This window comes from Vespula pensylvanica, chromosome 13 (assembly GCF_014466175.1).
Source record: "Vespula pensylvanica isolate Volc-1 chromosome 13, ASM1446617v1, whole genome shotgun sequence".
NCBI classification, from domain to species: domain Eukaryota; kingdom Metazoa; phylum Arthropoda; class Insecta; order Hymenoptera; family Vespidae; genus Vespula; species Vespula pensylvanica.
The window spans coordinates 732,938-746,780 of NC_057697.1; the positions used below are offsets into that span (position 1 = coordinate 732,938).

Below are 13,843 nucleotides of genomic sequence, written 5' to 3' on the forward strand. Positions count from 1 at the left end.
CCGAGCGACGAGGCGGATGGCCGTTACATCATTTATCTCGCGGAAATCGTAGACTCGCATCAAAATAAATAACGCTTTGCCTGTACGTTCTCTCCCTTCTACACGAACGCGTTGCGTCCATGGATATCGTACCCTCGCCCTCGGCTAATGAATCTTCTTAGTAAAAAGGTTCTGATTTTATGACGTTCCCTTCGATCGCCTTGCAAGTGTACCCATATGCCTTCGTTGAGTTGTATCTCATACGCGCTCGTGCGTACCCGCTGAGAGATAAGCGTTTCCCTGCTCTCCCTACGTCGGATTAGCACATCAATGTAATCCAATTTGACGTGAATGCTTCTTTACGTGCTTATGAAAGAGAGAAAGACCGCGATGGTAAGAGAAATTCTTTAATGTCCGTACGTGCTAGAGCAAGAAAGTGAATGAGTATACGGCAACCGCGATTACGCGGACCTATCTTCACCGATCCAACTAACGATATTTATAAGGTATCGCTGATGGAAAACGAGTGGAGAAAATACAGGCAGCTTTGCAAACGATCCTGGGCGTGGTAACGTTCCAGATGAGATCTAAAAGATCCATGGGTTGGTTCTAGTCACGGCATCGCGAGAACTTACCTGAAACAGAACGAAAAATATTTGTCACGTCGGATGCGCGTGTCGATCTGGAGTATCGATCGAAAATATACAACAGGGAAAGGAAAAGCAAAACGGTAGAAACGTTTTTCTCATTAAAAAAAAAAAAAAAAAAAAAGAAAGAAAGAAAAAATGAAAAGGGAAGAAATTAGAAAGAAAGAAAAATATGAACAGAGCGGTCAAAGTTGTAGCGTCGAAAGAAAATTTTGAAGAAGCCCGCCTCGCTCGTAGCGCAGCCGACCGAAACGACCGAAACGACCGAACGTTCGTAACTGTTCGTAATCGTTCGTCGTTCTTACGTACGGTTTTCCTATCACCGTGTCTCACGCGCACGGTCACGCGGCGTACAGTCGTAAGCTTCGACGAGTTTCTCCGCATCTACGGACCAAAGTCCACACGAAATGTGCTAGCGACGTGTGCACTTCGGTAAGCAGGAAGGAGAACACGTTCGTACGAGGTAGGCTGACATATCGTTCTCGTTCACGTCTCTGGCATCACCCGTTTCCGTGGCTCTCGGGTTCTCCGCGCATGTCCGACTCGTTATCGATGCGCCTGCTGGCCTAACGAAGGCCTGAGCATGCGCTCGCGTGATCGCTCAAAGTCCCTAGAAGATACGCGGGCTTTTACGAATTCGATCTGCTCAACTTCGTTCACAGATACAGTTTCGAAAGGGCATATTAAATCGAAATGTTAATCGTGCTTTCGAGGTCGTGACGCCTCGTCAAGTTTTATCCTTCGCGTTACTTCGACTTTCGATCGCATCGACTCTCGCTAACCTTGACATTTCTAACAGGCACGATCTCCCTCTCTCTTTTATCACGTTTATTTTCGAAAGGCTAACTATTTTATCCGAATGAAAGAAGAAACCTGTTGAGATCTTCGGGAATTTCGTATGAAATATATCCCAGCCTAGTAGGGTAATGCATAGTACGCGTACGCGGGCTAGTGAACCAGATTGCAGGTGCATGTATCTCTTATCTCGGCCATGGCGAAGTCCGTTAAGAGGAGCGTGGAAATACCATTACCTTATGGAAATACGACCGTGCTGTTTTCGAAATTTTCAGTCGTGAGCCGATAAACCCAAGCGAGAAACGCAGGAGGATGCATATTTCCTTGAAATACTTGATTCCTTAAAAGGATCTCCCGAAGGAATGATAGCCAAAAGATCGAGAAACGTCCTAAAGGCGTTTCTTCTTTCTCGGACGGATAATCGAAGGGGAATATTTTTTCAAAGGGACAAGCCACTCGCCTCTGAGGTACGAATTCTTCGTCTACAATCGCTTGGAATATCCACGTAGCCATCGGATTAATTAACTATTATTATTGACGCGAATAATCGAACGACGCTGAAACATTTCGTAACCGGATCGTATTTTTTCTGTCGCGCATTCTCCAACCTGGAATCTCATAGCCAAGATAGTTTTGAGAACGATACCCTCCGGAACGAGTAGATTCCTCGTTCTCCTACGCTCCGTTATGCTCGACCAAGCACCGTGCCAACGAGAATAACGTTGCCAAAGGTGTGAAAAAGAAATGACTAACGTAACGTAGCGAACGAGAGTATCTCTTCTACGAACGAAACAATTCGTCTTTATCGCAAAGTTACGTAACGACGAGAGCAGAAACAAAAATCTGTTACACTTTTTGTCCACTTTTTAGGTCCTAACGAATTATCTTCTTCAAACCAGAGAACCACCATGGACCTCGTACTTCGTCAAATACGCCGACGTGGTCAACGATCAGAGGGGCATGTCCCATTTCAATTGGTCCGTAGCTAACAGCAATTATCACGTATTGAGGACTGGCTGTTTTCCTTACATCAAGTATCACTGTACAAGACGACCAAGGCAGGACCTCAGTACCGACGACAAATTCTTCAAGGCGATCAAGATACTTAACCTTGGTAAGCAGAACTTGTACTTACAGTATATGTACACACATGCATCCTATATCGCGTTTGACACATCCGTGCACGGATCCAAAGGGAAAATATACTCGAAGGAACAGCCTAGAAGCAGTTTAGAAGCTTTTCCAGTTTCTCGCGAACCAGTTCCTCCTCTCCTGCCCTCTTCTTCTCATCTCTTTTCTTTTATTTTCTTACCGGTTGTCATTCTTCTCGTTCGATCCAGGTATCCCTACTCTGATGTACGGATTAGCTGCGACGTTTCTGATACGACATCGAGAGATCGTAAAAACAGCTCGAGGTGACATCACGATTTACTTTTTACTACCGGAGGACAAAGGCTCTCTCTATTGATCGAATATATCCATCCGGTTACATACGTTTGCTTATAAATTTATTAATATAATTTCCTGTTGAAATCGATTCGCATTGATAATGATTTAGCACCTTTATATCCTTGATTATTAATGAAAATAAAATTCTTCTTCCATTAACATAACGAGAGTGTTCGAATAATAATCCAACCGATTGAAATTCGCTAAAGCAATTACCGGTCACGATCCGATCGGCTGGTTAGCAAGGTCCATGCGTTAGGGACAAGTTACAAGACGTCGAGGGTGTGCCAATAATGTAAATCCTATTAATACTGCCTCAGGTGAATGCGTACGAGGAACGAAGTGCAAACTTACAAACTTATCATTAACATAGCTTTCTAATTAGCTACTCGTGTTCGCCATCGACGACGGTGTCTATCGTTATCGTAATAAAAGGATTTCTCATTTCCGAACGTTGACATTTCCATGTGGAAGATTAACGAGCGAACGCCTTCGATAGTGATGCACAATAATCTGTATTAATTATATACGACGTTAAGTAACGGATGATTGGCTTGTTTTACTTATAACGTATGGAGATAAGCAATGGAATAGACGCGCGTACGAAACTGTGTGGGTCGTACGAATATACGAGAAAATAAACACCCACGCTTTACGTATGAACTCGGTAATGGCAATTACACTTTGCGAGATTGAACGGCGTTTACCGAAAAATCTAGGATGTATCTGTTTTCTATTTTATTCGTTTTTTTCTTTTTTTCTTTTTTTGCAAATACGTCGTACAACGACTTCCTCGTCAGAAAAGAACAGAGAAATATTAATTAACGTATGGCTTTCGCTCGTCCGGCATCGAGTCCCTCGACGGGACACGGACTTTCTCCGGACTTGTCGTCTCTTTCGTAATATCTTTTCATTTTTTGGGATAAGTATCCTCCGACCTTTTGGAGATAGTCATCAGGAAGTTACTTTTACTCGCTGCTTGCTCTCGGTGTTACGTCGTTCGATGTAAAAAAAAAAAAAAAAAAAAAAAAAAGAAAAAAGAAAAAAGAGAGAGAGAGAAAAAAGAATAGAACAAAAAAAAGAGCCAACAAAAAGGTATATAAATCATTCGATAAAATCGAAGAACAACTCTTTGGCTTGGTTTTACATTGAAATCTTTCTCTCCGTGGATAATCGTGAGAAATCCTAATTAATATTCCAACGTCGTGCCGTTGAATACATAGCGGTACACCTATTGAAATTCAAATTCATTTCGAAGCTAATTAAACTCATCGTGATCTTATTTGCGAGCAACTTTTTCCGGTATTTACTTGACAAAGAAAAATATTCTCTAGAAGATAACCATGCTGATCTCGATCATTGTCATAAAAAAAGTCTAAGAGGGAAGCATTTTGTTGGAACATCGCGTGCACCCAACGTCGATACTCGTGCATCTAACGTCTACGTGTCGATAGAGAGACAGAGAGAGAGACAGAGAGAGAGAGAGTAAGAAGATACGATAAAACGAGAAAAAGAGATGGAGAGAAAGGACGAGCAGAGCAACGAAGCGCGTCACGCGCAATTAATTTCACACGAGCTCCACGAACGCTCCATTTGCATGTCCGATTAGCCGTAGCGTTGAATTAGAGATTCTATCTGACCGTGATCAGGACCTATTACAACATTAAATACTTTGATGGATTTCGATTGTCGGATTGCGTTTGCGATCGTTTCCAAAAAAATGTAAGAAAATTTATAAATCAGGAAACATCGATACGTTCAACGTAATAATCCCTCGAAACGAGAAGCAACGTCTCGCTTTGTCGCGTCGTATTTTATACCTCGTAGGGATAGCCCGAAAACATTCTGCTGACGAGGGAGCCAAGCGAAGCTGATTTCCAGTTACCGTCTCTTATCTTCCTGGCATCGAAAGCGAGAATAATTATTGTACCGTCGGATGCAAAAATCAATGGCCGAAGACTCGCTGCACTCGAATAATTGCACTTTCCCCGAGGTGAGCCGTGATTCATATAGAAATTAGTCAGGCAATTCTTCTCGAGATCGGATCTTCTCTACGCTACCGATAGATAGCTTTATCTGGCAATCGTCGAATCGTTGCCACCTCGAAAATGCAAATCCAGTATCGATTTATCATGTTCAAATGCGAAAATAAAGAGGATCTATGGCAGATGTATTTTTGAATTTTATTCTCTCTGTCTCTCTCTGTTCTCGACGAATCGAAACGAACGCAAGTTAATAAAGACGATAAATAATCCATGCAATACACGTCCCGTTACTCGTACGTGTGTACGTATTATCGTCTATGACTGTAGGATGTTAGTACGAGTAATTGCCGACTGCCACGTCGCATCTTGCGTTAGCAGGCATGGGGAACCTTATTATACGTTGGTTAATTAAGGAGAGTCGATTGCGTGGGCTCTCTCGATTATACTTTTCTTTGTTTTTTTTTTTTTTTTTTTTTTTTTTTCAATAGCAATTGTAACGAGACATATTTGAGATTGTGTTTTTCGACGATTCTGCGTTATCTCCGATGATTCATTACGTAATAGAATTATTCGCAGAGTATCTTCGAAGACATTGAAACGTATAGAAGAGAATCGAGTAAGTCGTCGAGTTACAAAGCAAAGTCTCCCTTTTCACTTCCCTCATAAACAACGATATCCCTTGGCCGTTCGTGATACTACCTATCGTGTAATCTCGGTACCATCCATCCTGTTTTATTTCCCAGTACAATGGTACACATCCGCGTGGCGCTCGAACCAAGAAATAATGGCATCGTTTCGACGCGCAAAACTTTAATATCGTCGGCAGATGCAACAACGAAGAGATATACAGGCAAATCGGTTTGCACGCGTAAACGTTTCGTCGCGGATAGGAAAGTAGTATTGTTAAATATTATTAACGGGGACCTAGGTACGATCTGAAAAGGATCATATCGGAAGTAACGATTCGTTTGTCGCACTGATAAAAGGAAAGAGGAAAAAGGAAGAGAGAGGAGGAGTCGACGTTGTTTGCCAGCGGCAGCGTCCCATTATCCTGAAACTCTGAACGTTTCTCGTATCTTAATCTTGGAGGAAGAAGAGGCTCGCGCTCGAGCCGACGTAGTAATTCACGGTAGACGTGTGTGCACGCGAACAGAACAGGGTCCTGAGAAAAGCGTTGCTTCTCATACTATATATTGTACTACCATCACAGCTGCCACGAATAAAAGCAAAACCGAAAGAAGATTTAATCCAAATGTCCGCTTCAAAGATATCCGGTCCGTGCAGCGTTCAACATTTTCTAATTTTATCCTTTGGAGTCTTCCTTTTCGATCTTTCTTCGATTGGAATGGACCAATTCTTGACGTTTAACGTATCGATACTACGTGCACGCTTCGAAAAATGCTCGTAGACATTTGCACGCGAGCTAACGATACTATAAAAAAAAATTTCACATTCAACGAGCATCGCTGACATCATCGTGTCTGGAATAAATAGCGACGATCAAACGGAGGAAAACTACGGAACGATGTTGTAGACTCCGTGGGCTCGAGTCAGACAAAAGAATCTTTTCTTCATGATCGTCAGGATCTTCAAGAATCGATTCTTCATGATCGTAAAAAAGCATCGAGGAAGCAAGAAAAATGCGCGTCACATTTGACCGATTCGGAGGATCTTATTAACGTTAATGAGAAGACGGCGAGGCTTCGTTAAGACCGTAACGGCTTGTAACCGCAAATCAATTTAGGCTTCCACAGGGAACCTCAAGAAGGTGGTAATAAAGCTAGGTAAATTAGTTCCACGCGTGTTTCTTGTCGCGAAGTTTACGTGAAAGATCGCGACTGTCGAAAATGATTATCTCGTTAGTAACACGAACGGAATAATTTCGAGATCTTTTAAACGATCACGCCACTGTAATTTATACCAAGACGAATTGAGACGACTGGATTTAACAGGCGAAAAAAAGAGGAAAAGAAAAGAGAAAGAAAAAAAAGAAAGAAGGAAGGAAGAAAAAAGAAAGAAGATATTCAAAGACGCGCCACGATAAAAGATCTCGACGTAAAGTGATGAATAAATCAAAAAACGTATTTTTTAATTTACGTTTAAATTCTAGAATGGACTTTATTACTTGGCGTAACATGTCGTACCTACTACGACTGTCATTCGAATCGCGTTTAGTATTCTCGGGCCGATCTCTGGCATACGTTTTGCCACACCCAAACGATCCTCGTATTGCACGAGAGTGCAAGATACACAAGATGTCTAAGTAAATAATAGCGGGTATGCGTTCGAATAGAAAAATAGCTAAAAGATGAAATTTATCGAAAATATTTTCGAGAAAACGCGAATCCCAGATACGAAGCGCAAAGTAAAATAAACGATCTTCTCGGGGAGATAAGCGAAGGATTGTTATTTTAATGGCTCCGTCGTCGAAAGAAAGAAAGAGAAAGGAGCTTTCTTATTTTACGTAATAATAGTAATTTGATAGTCCCAAGACACACGATGCGGATAGTAATTTTTTTCTATGGCTTACGTACACACGATGGTTGAGCATCTGGGTGACCATGGTAGGAAATACGAAGCCGAGGTCGGATTATAGAGGAGAAGATATACATCTCTTGGACCTTAAGTGCAGGAAGCTACACCTGAACCAGGCACGCTTATGCTCGACTTTAAGGGAGTACGTGAATCGTATGTACGATATTTTTCCAAGTATTGAATGGCAAGTACGGAGTAGAAGATGGAGAAAATAAGAGAGTGAAAAAATTGGGATGTCTCGTTGGCAGGTGGCAGGTTAAAAAGAGAAAAACGATCTACTACCCACGCTCTTTCGACTGTGGGAATTTCGTGTTCGCGAGTTGTTCGCTTCACGCTTGAGCGTCAGAGCGACTTATACCCTCCGATTCTTCTTCTTCTTCTCCTCCTCCTCCTCCTCCTTCTTCTTCTTCTTCTTTCTTCCTTCCTTCCTTCTTTCTGATCCTTCTTCGTGTCCTGCACCTGGCGCTACTACCTGCTCCAAGACTTGCTCCTCCTCAGTGGCCACGGTCAGTAACCAACCAATCTTTGTGTACACGTACATATACATGATGCATTCTAAAAGGAGGAATAAAAGTTTCGTTCGAGTTCTCTTCCATTCCGATGGGTATTTGCCAAATATGGGTATATTTCGTCCGGTCACAATGAAGCGATGAAATATATTCTACTTCTATAAGCGGAATACTCGTAGAGAGAATTTCTTGGATATGGATATATCACATGTAAGAAGAAAATTTTGAGGAACGTTAAACGATCCTTACCGGACGAGGATCATAAATTTCGATCATTCTGCTCGTTCGATCGACGCTTTATTATATAATTCGCGGTGCAATAGTTCCACTCGAGCTGGTTGCCATTCCATTCCAAAGAGTTACGATCTAATCCCATCAAATGGCTTACGATCCATCCGTCATTCGAACGGATCTAGATTTACAAGCGCGAGATCCATCTGAAAGAGAGCGAGCTCGTTCTAACGGTTTACGTTAAAACTTGAGTCACGGATCGCGGCTTCCGAGAACGCTCCACCTTCTTTCTGGAGGTCTCGTTAGCTGATATTAATGATCCTCGAAGGGCTACGCGTGTTCGATGTCAACGATACAGCTGGACACGCCGTTAACGGTAATTTCCTATATAACCTTGTTACTCCAGGAAGCGAAGACTGTTTCTCTTCGTTCGTATAACGTCACCATAGAAATATCTACCTATAAGAAAAGAAAAAAAATATGCATGCCCTACAAGTAACCTCGATCATTTTTCCACCTTGAATTCGTGACAATGATCAACGACTCTCTCGAGCCACGCGTCGTGCTAGACCTTAATCATCTTAGCAACGAGTTCGGCTCGACGTCAAGAGGATTAGATCGCCGACTGTCTCGCACCGAGATCCCTTATGAATTCTATCGAAGATGCTGTTGGAGGGAATACGTTGATCTCGCTACGTGTCGACAAACGCAGAGCATCTTTTACCTTTATGTAATCTGCCCGTAAAATGATATATTTCAACATGATGCAAGAACAGCGTAGATATAACTCGAACGATTTACAATACGTTCGTAAACGAAGATCGAGTTTAAAGATTTAACGTACCGTGGTATGATCGATGTTACCGAAGCTGGAAATAGAAATTTTACATTTACCATTTATCATTGTCCGTCCGCTCGAGAACTCGATTGAAAATCTTCATTTGAATTAACTCAACGTATGCGAAGAAACGTAAGATGAAAATTATCCTAGAAGGATCTCGGGAAAATGATCCATCCATTGCGAATGAGCCGAAAGAGTCGAATCCTCGCGTCCCGAAGATCCTCACGTTCTTCGTGTTAACGCGAAAAGAAATTTTCTCGAGTCGAGACCCCGTCGGGAATAGACTCGGTTCGAGAGCTCCATTGTAATCCGACTGACAAAACGCGGAAAGATTACCAATTTACATATTCGCAATGGAACTACCGGAGATCCTCGCAAAGACGTGTACCCGTCTGCTACGTAGAATCGGTAGTTGAGTCCGCTCGGCGATATTTCTTACGAATACAAACTACTGTCGCAAAACTCAAGGAAAAGGGCTCGGAGGTGGATGGAGCGTGTAATCGCGGAAACGTGGCTTTGAACACGACTCGTAATACGCATGGCGTGTCCTCGGCAGACTTCTCTTCCTGTAAGGAAGCGCACAAAGGAGCTAGAAAACAAACCACGAGTAAAGCGTGTAGAACCGGAGGGCACGAGAAAGTTGAACAAGTTTTTCCGGTCTTATGCGTTACTTACTCGTACTTCGATCTCCGATCGATGCCTTTAAGTAGATCGTCGTACGACGAAAATAAAAGTGTTCGAATCTCTTGAAGATTGAGACGTCAAGTTGAATCTCGCGAGTGATAATCGATACCTTTCCATCTAGGCGTTCGTTGGGTAGACTCCGTCGTTTCGATTACATCTCCCCAAGGAGTTTCATTTTTCTCTGTTAAAGGGCAAACTTTTTAAACTCGATCTAATTCATTCCGACTATCTAGCCGTCGGCATGACGGCGTGTGCAGGTCTACTAGCCTAACCCGAACAGGTGTATGGCAGAGGTCAATCGTAACGTCGAATCGCATACAACGTACCAACTTGCAGGAAACTAGTCGTAAATCGAGCCGAGTTCGAGTACTTCGCCGTGGGCGCCGATATAACGGTGACGGTCGGGTCGCCTGTGGCCTCCTTTCCGTCCTCCTTCCATTCCTCTCTTCTTCTCTCGGAGACACGCGCGCGCTCATTCTCCGACTCCTCTTCATCGACTACGCGACGACGATTCGTCTAACTGTACATATTCGCCCGTATTATGCCCGGTCTCTTACGACTCCGAAGACGGCTTTAATATCTACGTTTACTCCTCAAAATATGCGACTCGTACTACATGCGTATAGATTAGATACATAAATATACGCGCGTATGAATCACTGTTATATTACATGCCATTGGAAATAATGAGACCCTTTGGCGGTGCAAGTGCGTACACATTTTATCCTCTTCCTACGCCTAATTAACCAACGCATCTTCTTCGTCCTTCCATCAAGATGAAATAATAAAGAGGAAAGATTTTGCAACTACTCGAGTACCGATCGAAATATATATTTCCTCCCTCGCGGGCATTTCCCGATCTGAAACGTTCTTGCGATCTTTCAAAGGAGAAATTAAAACGACGGACTCATCGGCGGACTCGTCGGTTTGCGTCAAGACGAAAGATCGCCGTTCCAACGATCGACACCGTTCTGAAAATCTCGATGACGAGTAGAAAAGTGGATAAGGCCTTAGCTATTTCGAGAACGCATTTTTCAAATGTTAGTCTATCCAGGTCGAGTTCGTTCCTCGCGTGTCTTGGAGTCACTTGTCAGGAACGCGAGCCCCGAACGAAGTCTGCAATTACGATTCCTTCAAGTTGAGAAGAGCCACCGCTTCTTACGTTCGCCGCGATTCACGCGTGCGACTCGAGGAAACAGACTGGTGTCTTGCATAACGATGACGCTGTGGAAAAATATCGGTATTCACCGTTGCGCAAGTACTTATTCAAAGAAATAAGCGCAAAGAAAAAGAATCCGACTCGTTCGAGGATGAGAGTGGACAAGCGATTAATGTCGACGACGTGCTAAGAACAAAAAAAAAAGAAAAAGAAAGAAGAAAATAACGGTTTAACTTTACGATTTTTTTCTTTCTTTCTGTCTTTCTTCTTTCTTTTTTTTTTTTTTGTTCTTTTTTTGTTTTTGTTTTTTGTCGTCGTACAACTTTACAACGTTCACTATTCATTTTCGAAAGGAACACACGAGTTTGTAACTTTCGCGTACGGTGCAAAAAAAAAAAAAAAAAACAGAACGAACGGTGATGAAAGAATCGGCGAGTGAAATTATTTCTGGACTTTGTTCTCGAGCACGAAATTGAAAAATATGAGGGCACGTTTCCGACGTCGCGGAGCCACCATAAATCTATTAACGAAAGTAAAAGGAAAGATGCTTGTTTCGAGAGGAAAACAACGAGTAAAGGATCCGTTCGAAGTATCGTTTGCGAAGCATCTGTAAAACAAGTTTTATCGAGAAAAATTTGGAAAGTTTCTATCGTTCGTTTAACGCAATCCGTTGTTAACGAGCGATACTCGTTTAAGATCATCGAAGAAGCTTCAGGTTCTTCCCTATGTCGAGTTAGCCACGTGTTCTCGTTTCTACTATCCCAGCGCGTTTATAGTTTATGACTAATAGTTACATTGACAGACGATCAAGCATCGGCTCGCGCTAGTAATTATCGTCGTGCGTTCGCCACCTCGGGTTACTCGGGACAGTAGGTAGGTTGATAGGTAGGTAAGCCAAGTATTATACATGAGATATACTCGGAGGCCGGTAAATATCTTAGGACTTAGAAGCTAGACAAACGCTATAGCTTGCTAGAGCGCGTTATCCAGGTATTTAACGATATAATTGTCCGCTTCGTGTCGTGCCGGAGGCTCGATCGCGAAAAACGACGAAAGCATATCGTGAATGTATAGTTAATTAGGTACTCGATCATCGGCCAGTAAACCGACCGATTAACGAGCGGCCATTGATGCGAGAGACCAGCTACGCCGCCCTTTTGCATCGGGAATGACTATCGTAAAACGTACATACTACGTAGATACGATGTAGCTTCGTTAGCCAACTAGATGAGACACGAACCGGTCTCCTTTTCTTTTCTAAAGAACCGAACAAGAAACTTTGTCCTTTTCCTTGTCCTTACCGATTCTTTAACCATCTTTCTCATCCGTCCGCGCCGAGATTTTCCAATGGTTAATTTTCAAACGGCGATTCTACGATCGAATTACGCGAATCTCGGACGAGTCGAAATTCGAGATCACCGAGAGAAACTTAATAGCGAGACGTATGGAAATTATTCTCGGAAATCTTTTTTTACGCTTATAGCCTGCTGGCTAATTTCAAGCCGTTCTAAAACTATAGCGGATTCAAATCTTTCTCCCTTCGTTTGCTCGTTGCGATCGCAATTAGAGTTCCCGATTGGCATGTAAGAAAGCTAGCGAATCAGAGAGAGAGAGAGAGAGAGAGAGAGAGAGAGAGAGAGAGAGAGAGAGAGAGCGAGCGAGCAAAGGAGAGAAAAAGAGGGAGAGAGAGGGAAAGAGAAAAGGAAACGACAGGACAGTCGTGCCGAGGCACGTTGGCCCTCGAGCTATCGTTTGCCTTCACCCGTTCTAAAGTCGAAGCAGAACTCGACTTTTATCGGTCGCCGGTCTACACGCATGACCGAATCGTTTCGTGACTTCTCCGCGTGAAAGATACAAGAAAGAAAAGTATATTTGTTTTACGTAAACCTAAGATAATAATTGTCTTAATAAACTCGTTGCTACTGTTAAACGATTAAAACCTTTCACTTGGCGTTATTCGAGTCGAGTCCTACGTTACTCATCTTTACGATTATAATTAATGCGCACTATCTCGAATAAACGAATCTTCGTTAACTGGTAAAAAGATAACAAATGAATGATCTTTTTGTTCTTTACTTTGTCGTAAAAGAAAATGCGAGTAACGTCAGGACGAACCGAACGCATTAAATTCTACATTAGGTTGTAACGTTTCGAGTGGGAGTAATGGCACGGAAAGAGCAAATTGAAAGCAAAGATAGCGCCAGGAGGGAAGCGATATGCCGCGAGAAATCTCGTAGGGGAGCGCCGAGAACCTATTCGACGTGTTCCTTGTTCGTGAACATCCGATATTTGTGCTCGTGTGTCGACCTAGTGTATCTAAATATAGAGTCCACCTATAGACAGAGAAACCTACACGTTTACTTATCTCTCCCTCTCTCTCTCTCTCTCTCTCTTTTTCTCTCCTTTCTCTTCTTTATATTATTTTATTCATTCCGTGGGACTCTCACAGTTTCCCTTATGCGCATCGCGTCGTTCGCTAGAATTTCGTCGAGATTTAAACTCGACTTCTCTCCAACCTGGAACCGAAATAAACAGCGTCGTAGTACTCCGCAAGGAGAAACGTACGACGCACTCTGCACATTCGTTCCTTTGACCTAAGAAGAAATTTCAATCTCGAAATTTATGAGCTAAGAATAATACATGGGCTTTAATTCCTCATGCTTACCATGTCGAGTATTTTTTTACGTCCTGTATCGTCGAAGGCTACTGTCTACCGTTGTTGAATAGATCGAGCATGTCTCCTGTCGTTCGTTCTGATCGAAAGAAAAGTAACTCGGAGTTAGCTCCTCGTCGTCTTCGTCGTTCTCCTCGTCCTTGTTGCTGTTGTCGTCGTCGTCGTCGTTTACGCGGAAAATGAATGATATCACCAGAAACACGTAACAATAGTAAACACGAGTCGAGTGTACGCCGAACGCGTGCGCGCTTATTACGAACGCGCCTGCGTGAGTTTTCACCCGCGCGCACTGATTGCGAGAAAACAAAAGGACGAAGCACACGCTTCGCGCAAATTATTTAAAAAAAAAAAAAAA

The 13,843-nt window shown here is 42.8% G+C and overlaps 2 protein-coding genes across 8 annotated transcripts in view; one reads left to right on the forward strand and one right to left on the reverse strand.

The window, feature by feature from the left end:
* Positions 1-13,807, reverse strand: part of LOC122633856 (cadherin-99C) — a 53,816-nt gene extending 40,009 nt beyond the window's left edge. The window contains exon 1 of one of the 3 annotated variants that reach the window (XM_043822276.1): positions 13,480-13,807. In XM_043822276.1, the coding sequence (XP_043678211.1) occupies positions 13,480-13,482 (3 nt within the window). In that variant the 5' untranslated portion in view covers positions 13,483-13,807. Of the gene's footprint in view, positions 1-9,981; positions 10,990-13,479 lie in introns of those variants that run through there. The other 2 variants (XM_043822275.1, XM_043822277.1) reach the window with 2 other exon arrangements.
* LOC122633868 (uncharacterized protein C15orf61 homolog) lies at positions 898-2,958 on the forward strand. 5 transcript variants are annotated; one of them, XM_043822298.1, is made up of 4 exons: positions 898-1,089; positions 1,697-1,888; positions 2,292-2,535; positions 2,762-2,958. In XM_043822298.1, exons 2-4 carry the CDS (start codon positions 1,784-1,786, stop codon positions 2,887-2,889), a joined length of 477 nt encoding a protein of 158 aa, XP_043678233.1. In that variant the 5' UTR covers positions 898-1,089; positions 1,697-1,783; the 3' UTR covers positions 2,890-2,958. The 5 variants fall into 5 exon arrangements, with proteins under 5 accessions (XP_043678233.1, XP_043678236.1, XP_043678235.1 ...); XM_043822300.1 differs by having other exon boundaries at positions 901-1,058; XM_043822301.1 differs by lacking the exon at positions 1,697-1,888 and having other exon boundaries at positions 899-1,089.
* Positions 13,808-13,843: the final 36 nt, after the last annotated feature.

Excerpts from the sequence above, each read along its gene's own strand:
- LOC122633868 (XM_043822298.1), top strand. The coding sequence starts at position 1,784 with ATGATAGCCAAAAGATCGAGAAACGTCCTAAAGGCGTTTCTTCTTTCT. Across the intron at positions 1,889-2,291 it reads ACAAGCCACTCGCCTCTGAG|GTCCTAACGAATTATCTTCT; the intron begins GTACGAATTCTT and ends TCCACTTTTTAG. Across the intron at positions 2,536-2,761 it reads GATCAAGATACTTAACCTTG|GTATCCCTACTCTGATGTAC; the intron begins GTAAGCAGAACT and ends CGTTCGATCCAG.